This window comes from Macaca nemestrina, chromosome 15, assembly GCF_043159975.1.
Source record: "Macaca nemestrina isolate mMacNem1 chromosome 15, mMacNem.hap1, whole genome shotgun sequence".
Lineage (NCBI taxonomy): Eukaryota > Metazoa > Chordata > Mammalia > Primates > Cercopithecidae > Macaca > Macaca nemestrina.
Genome location: NC_092139.1, coordinates 84,700,771 through 84,715,142, shown reverse-complemented (window position 1 = coordinate 84,715,142; position 14,372 = coordinate 84,700,771). Strand labels below are relative to the sequence as shown.

The 14,372-nt window shown below is 50.5% G+C and overlaps 1 protein-coding gene across 14 annotated transcripts in view; it reads right to left on the bottom strand.

Moving 5' to 3' along the window:
• Positions 1 to 14,256, bottom strand: part of LOC105480789 (solute carrier family 25 member 18) — a 28,466-nt gene extending 14,210 nt beyond the window's left edge. For 3 of the 14 annotated variants that reach the window (XR_011613868.1, XR_011613866.1, XM_071079978.1), the window contains exons 1-2: positions 9,393 to 12,173; positions 9,215 to 9,277 (exon numbers count right to left, since the gene is read on the bottom strand). Coding sequence is in view for 4 of the 14 variants with exons in the window: in XM_071079978.1 (XP_070936079.1) it covers positions 9,215 to 9,277; positions 9,393 to 9,698 (369 nt within the window). In the remaining 10 variants the exon portion in view is untranslated. The other 11 variants (XR_011613869.1, XR_011613870.1, XM_071079981.1 and 8 more) reach the window with 9 other exon arrangements.
• Between the last annotated feature and the right edge of the window lie 116 nt (positions 14,257 to 14,372).

The following is a 14,372-nucleotide window of genomic DNA, read 5'->3' as shown; positions in this document are numbered from 1 at the left end:
CGCACCACTGCACTCCAGCCTGGGCGACAGAGCAAGACTCCATCTCAAAAAACAAAACAAAGCAAACAAACAAACAAACAAAAAAAAACACTTAAGATGCTCCACGGTTACTTTTTTGACTATTAAACTGTTTTCTGAAATTCATGTGATCTTGTTGAGAAACCAACCTACATTATATTCCTAATTGACAAGCGGAAGCTACAATTACAACAGCTTCTGAGGAGGGGCCTGCTTTTTTTTTTTTTTTTTGAGACGGAGTCTCGCTCTGTCGCCCAGGCTGGAGTACAGTGGCCAGATCTCAGCTCACTGCAAGCTCTGCCTCCCGGGTTCACACCATTCTCCTGCCTCAGCCTCCCGAGTAGCTGGGACTACAGGTGCCCGCCACCTCGCCCGGCTAGTTTTTTGTATTTTTAGTAGAGACGGGGTTTCACCATGTTAGCCAAGATGGTCTCGATCTCCTGACCTTGTGATCCGCCCGTCTCGGCCTCCCAAAGTGCTGGGATTCCAGGCTTGAGCCACCGCGCCCAACCGCCTGCTTTTTTGTTTTGAGATGGAGTTTCGCTCTGTCTCCCAGGCTGGAGTGTGATGGCGCGATCTCGGCTCACTGCCACCTTCGCCTTCCGGGTTCACGCCATTCTCCAGCCTTAGCCTCTGGAGTAGCTGGGACTACAGGCAGGTGCTACCACGTGCAGCTAATTTTTATTTTTGTATTTTTCAGGTGATCCACCTGCCTCAGCCTCCCAAAGTGTTGGGATTATAGGCGTGAGCCACCGTGCTAGGCCGGAATGGGGCTGCTTTAACCTTAGAGGGGCGTTGTCAGGAACAGCTCTCCTGATGCTCTCTGCTTGGGCGCAGGCTGGCCCAGGCCCTGAGGGGCCTCTTCTCTCCGGTGCCCGGAAGCTGCCTTAGGGTCCCCAGCTCTCCCGCACTCCACACTGCTCTCCAGGCTGCCAGCAATTCTTTGCTGCCTCCAGCTATTTTGTTTTGGGTAAGAGAAGAAAGGAGGGGCGGGGGAGACAGCAGTCTTTCTCTTGGTGCTACACTAATCCATTCAGGAAGACATTTACTGAGTGCTGGGCACTGCTCCCGGTCTGGTGACATTGTAGTGCACAAAAGACACATTCTAGTTCTCAAGTTCCGCCGGGGGCAGTGGCTCATGCCTGTAATCCCAGCACTTTGGGAGGCTGAGGCGGGTGGCTTGCTTGAGCCCAGGAGTTCAAGACCAGCCTGGGCAACATAGTAAAACCCCATCTTTACAAAAACACAAAAAATTAGCTGGCCATGGTGGCTCAGCTACTCAGGAGGTTGAGATGGGAGGATTGTTTGAGCCCAGGAGGTAGAGGCTGCAGTGAGTCAAGACCATGCCACTATACTCCAGCCTGGGCAACAGAGCGAAACCCTATGCCCCCTAAAAAAAAAAAAAAAAAAAAAAAAAAAGGCAGCGTGCAGTGGCTCATGCCTGTAATCCCAACACTTTGGGAGGCCGAGGAGGGTGGATCACCTGAGGTCAGCAGTTCGAGGCCAGCCTGGGCAACATGGTGAAAACCCATCTCTACTAAAAATACAAAAATTAACGGGGCATGGTGGCAGATCACGAGGTCAGGAGTTCGAGACTAGCCTGGTCAACATAGTGAAACCCCATCTCTACTAAAAATACAAAAATTAGTGGGGCATAGGGGTGCGTGCATGTAATCCCAGCTACTCGGGAGGCTGAGGCAGGAGAATTGCTTGAAGCCAGGAGGCAGAGGTTGCAGTGAGCTGACATCATGCCACTGCATTCCAGCCTGGGCAACAGAGCAATAGTCTGTCTCAAAAAAAAAAAAAAAAAAAAAAAACCCACAAATATTAGCCTGTGTGGTGGCGGGCGCCTGTAATCCTAGCTACTTGGGAGGCTGGGGCAGAAGAATCACTTGAACCTGGGAAGTGAAGGTTGCAGTGAGCAGAGACTGTGCCACTGCACTCCAGCCTGGACAACAGAGAGAGATTTTGTCTCAAAAAAGAAATAAAGAAAACAGTTTATATAAAGTAATACATTTTTAAAAAAGGACTTCAGTTGGCCAGACGTGGTGGCTCACGCCTGTAATCCCAGCACTTTGGGAGGCCGAGGCAGGTAGATCACGAGGTCAGGAGATGGAGACCATCCTGGCCAACACGGTGAAACCCCCTCTTTACTGAAAATACAAAAAAGTTAGCCGGGCGTGGCGGCGGGTGCCTGTAGTCCCAGCTACTCAGGAGGCTGAGGCAGGAGAATGGTGTGAACCCGGGACGCAGAGCTTGCAGTGAGCTGAGATCCGGCCACTGCACTCCAGCCTGGGCGACAGAGCGAGACTCCGTCTCAAAAAAAAAAAAAAAAAAAAGAAAAAAAAAGGGATAGGACACAACCGTTTCTGTCTGAAGCCAGGGAGTCCAATAATTGAGAACATTGTGACTGCTCTTATAACCACATTCCCTGCTGTTTCTAGAGCTAAATTACTACTTTAGAAACTGTGGGCTGGGCGTGGTGCCTCACACCTGTAATCCCAGCACTTTGGAAGGTTGAGGAGGGCAGATCACCTGAGGTTGGGAGTTCGAGACCAGCCTGACCAACATGGATAAACCCCATCTCTACTAAAAATACAAAAAATTAGCTGAGCGTGGTGACATATGCCTATAATCCCAGCTACATGGGAACTCGGGAGGTTGAGGCAGGAGAATCGCTTGAACCCAGGAGGTGGAGCTTGCAGTGAGCCGAGATGGCACCACTGCACTCCAGCCTGGGTGACAGAGCGAGACTCCGTCTCAAACAAAACAAAACAAAACAAAACAAAATTGTGGCTCCCTGGCTACTGAAATAGGGGTATTTAACAGATGCCAGAGAAATCAGGGACACCGTAATCCCAGGGCCACTCCACAGCATAGCTAGACAGACGTGAGTGTTTCCACCCATGACGAGCATTGGGCGGGAGCGTGTGCCTTCCTACCCCGAGGCTGTACCAAGCTGCTGCACATCCAGCCCCGGAAGTTCCCTTCAGCAGGCCTGTGGTAATCAAAGCCTGTGACTTGACAAGATTCCTGGCAGCAGTAAAGGCATGAGTAAACAGGCAACAAAGATGAAACCATTAGCCAGGCAAGGTATGAAAGGAGTCACAGCACCATGAAAACCCCAAACCTGGCACCAGGGCTGATAATTGCTCCCCAAGGCAACCCACAAGCCTACGTGTTAGTCACTCTACAGATATTTGTTGAGTGACTACTGTATGCCATTTGCAGTTCTAAGCAGCAAGGACACAGCTGGGGAACAAAGCAAGGCCTTGCCCTCCACAGAATTGAAATCCTACTGGTTCCAGCACTGATGGGGATAGACGTCTTCCTTTTTTTTTTTTTTTTTTTTTTTTGAGACGGAGTCTTGCTCTGTCGCCCAGGCTGGAGTGCAGTGGCCGGATCTCAGCTCACTGCAAGCTCCGCCTCCCGGGTTCACGCCATTCTCCTGCCTCAGCCTCCCGAGTAGCTGGGACTACAGGTGCCTGCCACCTCGCCCGGCTAGTTTTTTGTATTTTTTAGTAGAGACGGGGTTTCACTGTGTTCGCCAGGATGGTCTCGATCTCCTGACCTCGTGATCTGCCCGTCTCGGCCTCCCAAAGTGCGGGGATTACAGGCTTGAGCCACCGCGCCCGGCCCCTTTTTTTTTCTTTTAAGAGACGAGTCTCACTCTGTCACCCAGGCTGGAGTGCAGTGGTGTGATATCGACTCACTGCAACCTCCGCCTCCCAGGTTCACGCCATTCTCCTGCCTCAGCCTCTCGAGTAGCTGGGACTACAGGCACATGCCTCCACGCCCAGCTAATTTTCGTATTTTTAGTAGAGATGGGGTTTCACCATGTTGGCCAGGCTGGTCTTGAACTCCTGACCTCGTGATCCGCCCGCCTCGGCCTCCCAAAGTGCTGGGATTACAGGCGTCAGCCACCGCGCCTGGCCGGGAATAGACTTGTAAAGTGACACAGCCCACCCCGCCACAGGGAAGCCCTTGTGTTCTCTCAACATAGGCCTAAAGGATCCCCGGCAAGGGGCGTTCTTGCAGCAAACGGCAACCGGGGCAGCCACATTGCCTGGCCAGGGCACTTGCTATGCTGCCAAAGAATTTGGTCAACAAAGGGACAGTTGTTCAACTATTGAGTCATTTAAGGTTTGCTGAATGCTTCAGACTGGCAGCCAATGGCCCACATTTCCTCACCTTCCTTTTTTTTTTTTTTTGAGACGGAGTCTCGCTCTGTCACCCAGGCTGGAGTGCAGTGGCCGGATCTCAGCTCACTGCAAGCTCCGCCTCCCGGGTTCATGCCATTCTCCTGCCTCAGCCTCCCGAGTAGCTGGGACTATAGGCGCCTGCCACCTCGCCCGGCTAAGTTTTTGTATTTTTAGTAGAGACGGGGTTTCACTGTGTTACCCAGGATGGTCTCGATCTCCTGACCTCGTGATCCGCCCGTCTCGGCCTCCCAAAGTGCTGGGATTACAGGCTTGAGCCACCGCGCCCGGCCTCCTTTTTTTTTTTTGAGACGGAGTCTTGCTCTGTCACCTAGGCTGGAGTGAATGGCACGATCTTGGTTCACTGCAACCTCTGCCTCCTGGATTCAAGCCATTCTCCTGCCTCATCTTCCCCAGTAGCTGGGATTACAGGCGCACACCACTATGCCCAGCTAATTTTGTATTTTTAGTAGAGATGGGTTTTCACCATGTTGGCCAGGCTGGTCTCGAACTCCTGACTTCGTGATCTGCCCGCTTCGGCCTCCCAAAGTGCTGGGATTACAGGTGTGAGCCACCACGCCAGGCCTCCTCTATCATCTTTTCTGAAGGAATGTAGAGTGTATAAATCATAATCTAAGTGCTGGGATACAGAACAATGAGAAGACACACCTGAAACTCTGGAATCAAAGTGGGAAAGGACTAGAAAATCAGCCACCTGGACGACAGAGGCTCCCTGTCACTGCTCGGGATGCAGCATCTGGCCATGACATTGTGTCACTGTGCATTGGGAAGACAAGTGCATTCACAATTCACATTCGATAACTGAATCATATTAAGAAGGAATTTGATATGTCTCTACTAAAAATACAACAATTAGCTGGGCGTGGTGACGCATGTCTGTAATCCCAGGTACTCAGGAGGCCGAGGCAGGAGAATCGCTCGAACCTGGGAGGTGGAGCTTGCAGTGAGTTGAGATCGCGCCACTGCACTCCACCCTGGGTGACAGAGCGAGACTCCATCTCGAAAAATACATATATAAATAAATAATAATAATAATAATAAGGGAGCATTGGCCAGGCACGGTGGCTCACGCCTGTGATACCAGCACTCTGGGAGGCCTTAGTGGGTGGATCATGAGGTCAGGAGTTCGAGACCAGCCTGGCCAACATAGTGAAATTCCGTTTCTACTAAAAACACAAAAATCAATCAGGCGTGGTGGCACGTGCCTGTAGTCCCAACTACTCGGGAGGCTGAGGCAGGAGAATCGCTTGAATCCGGGAGTCGGAGCTTGCAGTGAGCTGAGATCTGGCCACTGCACTCCAGACTGGGTGACAGAGCGAGACTCCGTCTCAAAAAAAAAAAAAAAAAAAAAAAGCATAAGGAAGAATTTAGAAGCAGAAGGTGGGGTGTGCAGAGCCTAGATGTGGGCGTGGTATGAGCAGAGGGTTCAGGGAACAGAACTGTGGGAAGGAGGCAGCAAAGGCAGGTTAGGCCACATGCGGAGAGCCTGGGTGGCTAGAGACAGTATGTGCCCTCCTAAAAGGGCATTTTTTTGGTTTTCTTTTCGATTGGCATTTTCACAACATGAAAAGTGAATGTTTAAACGTGATCCTGTAGGCAATAACAAAACACTGAATACTTCTTTTTTTCAGGGGGACAAGATCTGGCTCTGTCGCCCAGGCTGGAGTGCAGTGGCACAATCTCAGCTCACTGCAACCTCCACTTCCCAGGCTCAAGCGATCCTCCCACCTCAGCCTCCCAAGTAGTTGGGACCACAGGTGTATGCCACCATGCCAGGCTAATTTTTTAAAAACGTCTTTGTAGAGATGGGGTTTTGCTATGTTGCCCAGGCTGGTCTTGAACTCGTGTGCTCAGCTGATCCACACGCCTCCACCTTCTGAAGTGTTGGGATTACAGGCGTGAGCCACTGCCCGGCCACACCGAATGCTTTTAAGGGGGAAAACACCGCACTGAATGTGGTATGAGGACAATTATTCTGGAAGAATGGGTTGAGGGCGGTCAGTGAGAGGCCAATGAGGAGACACTTCACAGTAAAACAATGACGTGGAGAGGGAGGGGTTAGGGAAAAAGCCTAGAGAACAAGGGTTACTGGGAGAGAACTTCATAGAGAACAAAAAGGCCTGGCCTTGGTGACTGTCCAGGGCCAAAGGGCAGGGAAGAACCATGGCGCTGTCTCCGCTCTGCGGAATGAAGGATGCGAGTTAGGAACCGAAGCTGCCTGCAGGGAAGGAGAGAGATGGGGTCATGGGGGCTTCAGGAACTCTCTCCTCAGCACTGTAAGAACCCCTCAACGGTAGACACCGTGCTGCTGTGGCTGGCCCCCGGCTAGTCCTCCAGCGCCCAGGTGCTGCACGTCCAGGAGTATTTCTAGATACCGAGTCCTACCTCCTCACCACTCCAGACTCTAGTTTTCAAGCGTGGAGGTGGCTAAGGATGGTTTTGGCGTGGAGTCAGAAGCAGACAGTTTTGGGAGGAAGTGGGGAGGAAGTCAGAGAGGAGGCGCATCACTGTCAACTGATCTCACCACCCAGCAGCACTCAGAGGCTGCTCCGGCCACCCCGCCTGAACCCCACCGCCAGAACTCACCTGTGGCCCACCCTGTTTTGCTAGAAGATAATGAGCGAACGGGAATGATCCATTACTTTCTGTTACTAATGAACATCTGTTCCCTTTCTTAAAGTGCTTAAAGTAATAGAAAAAAAAAATTAGAAAATCCAGAAGGTACAGAAAATTGTAAAAGGTCTTGCTGTGTTGCCCAGGCTGGAGTGCAGGGGCGTGACCTTGGCTCACTGCAGCCTCAACTTCCCTGGCTCAAGGGATCCTCCCGCCTCAGCCTCCTGAGTTGTTGAGACTACAGGTGTGCACCATCACGCCCGGCTAATTTTTAAAAAATTATTTGTAGGCCAGGCTCGGTGGCTCACTCCTGTAATCCCAGCACTTTGGGAGGCTGAGGCGGGCGGATCACAAGGTCAGGAAATCAAGACCATCCTGGCTAACACGGTGAAACCCCGTCTCTACTAAAAATACAAAAACTTAGCCAGGCATGGTGGAGGGTGCCTGGAGTCCCAGCTACCCAGGAGGCTGAGGCAGGAGAATGGCGTGAACCCGGGAGGCGGAGTCTGCAGTGAGCCGAGATCGCGCCACTGCACTCCATTCTGGGTGACAGACAGAGACTCCGTCTCAAAGAAAAAAAAAAAATTATTTGTAGAGATGGGGTCTCGCCATGTTGCTGTGGCTGGTCGTGAACGCCTGGGCTCAAGCAATAATCCCACTTCAACCACTCAAAGTGCTGGGATTACAGGCATGCTCCATCACGCCTGGCTAATTTTTGCATTTTTAGTAGAGATGGGGTTTTACCCTGTTGTCCAGGATGGTCTGGAACTCGTCAGCCTCAAGTGATCTGCCCACCTCGGCCTCCCAAAGTGCTGGAATTACAGGCCTGAACCACTACGCCCGGCCGGAAAAGTGATTCTTAATACACTGTAACTGAGGATCATACTGTGAACAAGACACACTCTTTAGAGAAACGATACTAGCTGGTGAGCTGCAGGGAGGAGCGTGCTAGCGTTTTCCAAGCTCCCCAGATCACACCACTTCTCGCTCTTCCCATTTAAAAACGTCCCATTCCCTTGGCTTGACTCCTCTGGCTTCCCCTTCTGTGCAGCCAGTGCTAGATCACCGATTGTCCCCCGGGATGCCTGAGAGCTCCTAACTCAGCTCCTTGCCTTCAGCCTTATTGCCCTCAAATCCACCTTCCGGACTGCCAAGTGGGTGAAGGGGCGCGGGGGCCGTTTTGGGCCTGCTGCCTTCCCGAGGCTCTCGGGTCAGGCTCCCACTCCAGTACAGCCTGCCCTGGTTTTCCTCTTCCTCATCCCTGCTTTCAGCTCTTGCTTTCAGAACACGTCAGTCTTGCATCTAAGTCTCGCACATACTGTCCCCTTCACCCAGGACACTCTTTCTGCATCCAAACCCAGTGATTTACAAATGTTCTTTGCGCTCCAGCTCAGACGTCACCTCCTCCCACACGCCTTTCCGGAGTCCCCCCATTCTTGGCTAGGAGCCCGCTGCTGTTATCCCATCCAATATTCAGTTGCAGCACTTACTGCATTACATTGACACTGACTTGCTTCCCCATGAAAATTACCGGTTATTTGTGAGTTAAGACGGTCTTGAGCCCGGGCACGCTGGCTCACGCCTGTAATCCTAGCACTTTGGGAGGCCAAGGCGGGCAGATCACCTGAGGCCAGGAGTTCGAGACCAGCCTGGCCAACATGCTGAAACCCCATCTCTACTAATAGAAAAAAAAAATTAGCCAGGCATGGTGGCGGGCGCCTGTAATCCCAGCTACTCGGGAGGCTGAGGCAGGAGAATTGCTTGAACCCGGGAGGCGGAAGTTGCAGTGAGCCGAGATCATGCCACTGCACTCCAGCCTGGGCAACAGAGTAAAACTGTCTCAAGGAAAAAAAAAAAAAGTCTCGGGGCAGTATCCTGGCCATGGTGCAGAGGCATCCAGTAAGCATCCTTGAATCAAGGAGCCACAATGACTTCCCCTCTGACTTTGCCGTCAGACCTGTCACGAGACTGCCGGCTCCACTGTAGGGCTGTGCTCCTTTCTTCCTGCTGTGAGGGGCTGGGTTGGGGGCCTCAGGGTGAGGACCACGTCCCCACCTATCTCCTTTTATTAGCAGAGCAAGGGTGAGTATTCCCAGGAATGAGCACCTCACTCTACTAGTCAGGAGCCAGCTCTTGACTTATTGCCGAGAAAATCACTTGCTTCTTGGCTTGCATGTTGCCTGGGATACCCCACAGTCAGGGGAGGCCACTTCCTCGTGCCCACCCCTTCTGACTCTGTCCAACAAATGGGATGAGTGTCCCTGTCCCACTGGCTGCTCTTCCCCTTTCCCCAAATGGTTTATTTGCTAGAATAGTCTTTACCTACCAACTCTTAGCTGGATGCAGACAGACAAGACACTTACCTGCTTTCGGCAAGAACCTCTGCCTTTTCTGGAACCCAGGATATAGTCCAGATCGCTGCTGAGCTACAGGGAGAGGTGGCTTTCAGTGCCAGCCAGCCTGGGCTGGTTTTCCCTTCTGGGGTCGGTTTCCCTCCCTCTGCATCCCCCTCATCCCCGCTGCAGGGTTCCAGACTCTCACCGCACACTGCACCTTCAAATAGGTGGGGTTTGAAGCAAAACCCAAAGAGGCTACTAGCCAGTCAAGCCACGCTGTACCTCCCCAGGTGGCAAGCCGGTTGCTGTTTACTTGGTTGCTAATATGACTCGGACAAAAGTCCAGGCTGGGAAAAGATTTTAACAAGGCAGCTTGGGGGTGAGGGGAGATTCGCCGCCCACTGAGAGACCTGGAAGCCAGGGAGGAAGACAAACACTGAAAATCAATGCAATGCAAACACTTCTGCAAGACATTTGGTGCCAGAAGCAAATCCCTGCTTCTCAGTCTCATGCACTTTTCTTACTGCTGATAACCGGCTATTTCAATGATCCTGGGAGGCACCCTCCCTGCAGGAATACATTTTCTGTTCATTTTGCATGTATTTTGTTGGGGGCTATCATGTGCTCAGCTGCAGAAGGGCTGCAATGTAGTTTTGGCACATTCTCCACTCTTAAGAATGTTACAAGTGTAAGAAGAAGAGGGCCAGGTGTGGTGGCTCATGCCTGTAATCCCAGCACTTTGGGAGGCCGAGGCGGGTGGATCATGAGGTCAGGAGATCGAGACCATCCTGGCTAACATGGTGAAACCCTGTCTCTACTAAAAGTACAAAAAATTACCCAGGCGTGGTGGCGGGTGCCTGTAGTCCCAGCTATTTGGGAGGCTGAGGAAGGAGAATGGTGTGAACCCGGGAGGAGGAGCTTGCAGTGAGCTGAGATTGTGCCACTGCACTCCAGCCTGAGGAACAAGAGCAAGGCTCCATCTCAAACAAACAAAGACAGCCTGCTCACAAAAACGAAGAGGTTCGAATGGTTTCTGTGAAGATTCTGTAGGGCTTGGCAGGTGATTAAACAGGTCAGAGGCGGGTATCAGATTTGAAGCACGCCTTAGCAGAGGAAGATACATTATCTCCCCACTGAGTGTTAAAAGTAGGGGGTAGTAGGTAAGAAGACAGGGGAGGGAAGAGAAGTCTGGCAGCTGACATGAGCTTAAGGTGGCAGTTGCAGATAAGGGGGTTATAGTAGGCACCAGAAACAGTGGTGCAGTGCTGTGTCACACCCACAAGCATGGCTCAAAAAAATAGAGATCGGTGTTGGTGAGGATGTAGAGCAATTGGAACCCTTGTGCATTGCTGGTGAGAATGTGAAACAGGGCAGCCATGGTGGAAGACAGTATGGCAGGTCCTCAAGAAAGTAAACACAGAGTCCAGGTGCGGCGGCTCACGCCTGTAATCCTTGTGCTTTGGGAGGCTGAGGTGGGAGGATCACTAGAATCTGGGATTTTGAGACCAGCCTGGGCAACATCCAAGACTCCATCTCTTTTTTTTGTTTTTTGGAGATGCAGTTTCACTCTTGTTGCCCAGGCTGGAGTGCAATGGCACGATCTCGGCTCACCACAACCTCCGCCTCCCGTGTTCAAGTGATTCTCCTGCCTCAGCCTCCCGAGAAGCTGGGATTACAGGCATGCGCCACCACGCCCGGCTAATTTTGTGTTTTTAGTAGAGATGGGGTTTCTCCATGTTTGTCATGCTGGTCCCGACCTCAGGTGATCTGCCTGCCTCAGCCTCCCAAAGTGCTGGGATTACAGGTGTGAGCCAACACACCCGCCCAAAATTTTTTTTAAAAATTAGTCAAAAAAACCCCAAACAAAAAATTAGCCAGGCACAGTGGTGTGTGTAGTTCTAGCTACCTGGGAGGTTGAGGAAGGAGGATCACCTGAGCCCCGGGGTTGGAGGCTGCAGTGAGCTATGATCATACCACTGCACTTCAACTTGGCAAGACCTTATCTCTATTAAAAAATAGAAAACTTGGCAGGGCACAGTGGCTCATGCCTGTAATCCCAGCACTTTGGGAGGCCAAGGAGGGCAGGCGGATCACAAGGTCAGGAGATCGAGATCAGTCTGGCCAACATTGTGAAACCCTGTCTCTACTAAAAATACAAAAATTGGCTGGGCGTGGAGTGCTGGAGTGCAGTGGCGTGATCTCAGCTCACTGCAATCTCCACCTCCTGGGTTCAAGTGATTCTCCAACCTCAGCCTCCCAAGTAGCTGGGATTACAGGCGCCTGCCACCACGCCTGGCTAATTTTTATATTTTCTGTAGAGATGGGGTTTCACCACGTTCGCCAGGTCGGTCTTGAACTCCTGACTTCAAGTGATCCACCTGCCTTGGCCTCCCAAAGTGCTGGGATTACAGGTGTGAGCCACTGTGCATGGCAAGGGTCAGCGTTTAGCAGGGCAGAGTTTCAGTTGCAAATGTTCTGGAGATGGAGGGTGGATCGTGATGGCTGCACATCAACATGAATGTACTAAACGACGCTGAGATGCATACTTCCAATGATACATTCTCTGTTACATTTTACCACCACAAAAAGGCAGGAAAGCTGGGTGGGTAATGAAGCTAGTAAGGTTACATTTAAACACAAATGGGCAGCAGTAGGGTATGAGGGGGAGGCGTTAGTATTAACGTGACATATAATCAAATGGCTAGGAAAGGACTTTTAAAACATTAGGCAAACTATGGGAAATAAAGTCTGGAAATTACATTGTAAATCATTTTAGTAATAAAAAATTTGGAACAGTGGCAAATAAATCCAATGGACAAAACAACAGCAGCAGGCAACATCCAACAGGCATTTGGAAGCGGGTGGTCACAGTACAGCAAAGAAACATGAATTAAAGACAGAACTGAGTCTGCACAGAGTGACAAATGAGGCCGCAGAGGCAGAAAAAAGATCATCCCCAGGGAGGGCTCCCAGGCTCAAGCGATCCACCCACCTCAGCCTCCTGAGTAGCTGGGACCACAGGTGCACACCATCAACCTGGCTAATTAAAAAAATTATTTTTTTGTAGAGGTGGGGCCTCATTATGTTGCCTAGGCTTTTTTTTTTTTTTTTTTTTTTTTTTTTTTTTTTGAGGTGGGGTCTTGCTCTGTCCCCCAGGCTGGAGTGCAGTGGTGCAATCTTGGCTCACTACAACCTCCATCTCCTGGGTTCAAGCGATTCTCCCACCTCAGCCTCCCGAGTAGCTGGGACTACAGGCGCCCACCACCACGCCCGGCTAATTTTTTTATTTTTAGTAGAGACGGGGTTTCACCGTGTTAGCCAGGATGGTCTCGATCTCCTGACCTTGTGATCTGCCCGCCTCGGCCTTCAAAGTGCTAGGATTATAGGCGTGAGCCACCGCGCCCGGCCAACTTAAGTCCTTTAAAAAAATTTTTTTTACACTATATAAACTGTTTTCTTTCTTTTTTCTATGCTATGCCTCAGGTTTGAAGATGTTCAGCTCAGATTGCCTGCATCCAAGGACCAAAATGTAAATGTTAGGGCCATTCTTCCAGGTCAGTTTGCATCAGAACCACGCAAGTTGCATCTGTTGCTAGTTATAAGAGAGAGTTGGGCCTTTCTTCAGTTTAAGGTCTTAGGTGGGATGCCAAAATTTGCGTTTCTAGCAAGTTCCCAGATGATGGCCATGCTCCACCATGCTCCACTGTGAACATCACAATAGATCATGTGAGTGAGAATGATCAGAGCAGGCTGAGGGAGTGGGGAGAGGAACACCGTCACTTCTCCCAAGCTGCAATTCCTGCAGATCTATGCTGCCTTTGGGAAATGTTTAGTATCACACTGAACATAATTACTTGTGCTGCATTTTCTGAATTATGCAGTTTTCATCTTAGCTTAGAGTGGAGCCAGGGCAAAAGAGGAATTCAAGTTGGAACAAGGAGTCCAAGAAGACGCGACTGCTGGACAGAACAGGGGATGAAGCCAGTCCCCAAACTGATGAGCCCGCAGCTCTATCCGAATTAAATGGGCTGAGAATACCAACACTCCACCCTCCTGGTACAACTGCATTGCAGGGAGGAAGCAAAAACATCTTTCCTTCATCTGCTATCTCAGCTAAGCAGTGCACTCTTTCTAGCACCTCACTACAGTCCAGTCTTTCTGTATTCTGGATTCACAATACAGGTTTATTATGAACTCTGAGCAGAGGCTGTTTTTCTCCCTTTTGGTTTCTTAGTAACTAGGCAAAGTACAAGGCTCACGGTGGGTATTTAATAAATACTTACTGAAAACTTGCCTGTGAGTCGATGTTCATCTCAGTTGTTGAGGCACTCACGGGCCAGGCTTCACTTGGCTTTTCTCACTGCCTACTCAATTCCTTCTCAAAGCAAAACGCGTGGATATATCCAAGGAACTGGCTTCATGGCTTTTAAAAATTCTGTCCAGCTTTAACTGGCTAGAATAGGGCTCCTCATCCTTGTCATAGGCTGTCCAGAATGAAGTCCAAATCCAGGACTTGAGGAGCATGTCATGTTCTCCCGAACCTGCATAAGTCTCAAGAGCACCTGCATTGATATGCATGTCATGGATGTAGAAGGGGGCCGGGATTTCAGCTCACAATAGCCACATTTGGGGATTTTCCAGATGCCTTCGCTTTCTTGGCTAGTATTTTGCAGTCCATTGCACTGAAGGCTTTTTATAAAATTGCTTAAGGAAACTAGGGGAGTGAGCCTTGCTAGCAGAAAGGGGACCAAAACAGATGCACAGAGGTCCCTTAGAAGTCCAAAGGAACACCATGAGGCCAGGGAAACATCTGCAGGGTCAATGTAGAGAAATCAACAGCAGTTGTCGGGGAGGACAGTGAAGGCGGCGGCTGCTGCTGGGCCACCCAGAAGGAGAGGTCCCATGATACCTCTTGCATAACAACTGCATGACATAGGCCATTCACCTTCCAGGAAGATTCCAGGGTAAAGATCAGCCCCAAAATAGCCCATCTGGGTGGTTATTTTCTCAATTCTGTTAGTAGCACTCTCAGAGAATACAGAGTATAGCAAAACGGAGCCCACAAAGGGGCTGATAAAACTTGGGGTGCCTTTCCTTCCAGTAACACGAATTGGTTTAGAGAAAAAAGATGCTGATCTTTAACAAGAGAAGCACCTACGGATGTCTCCAAATGTCAAAATAGAAA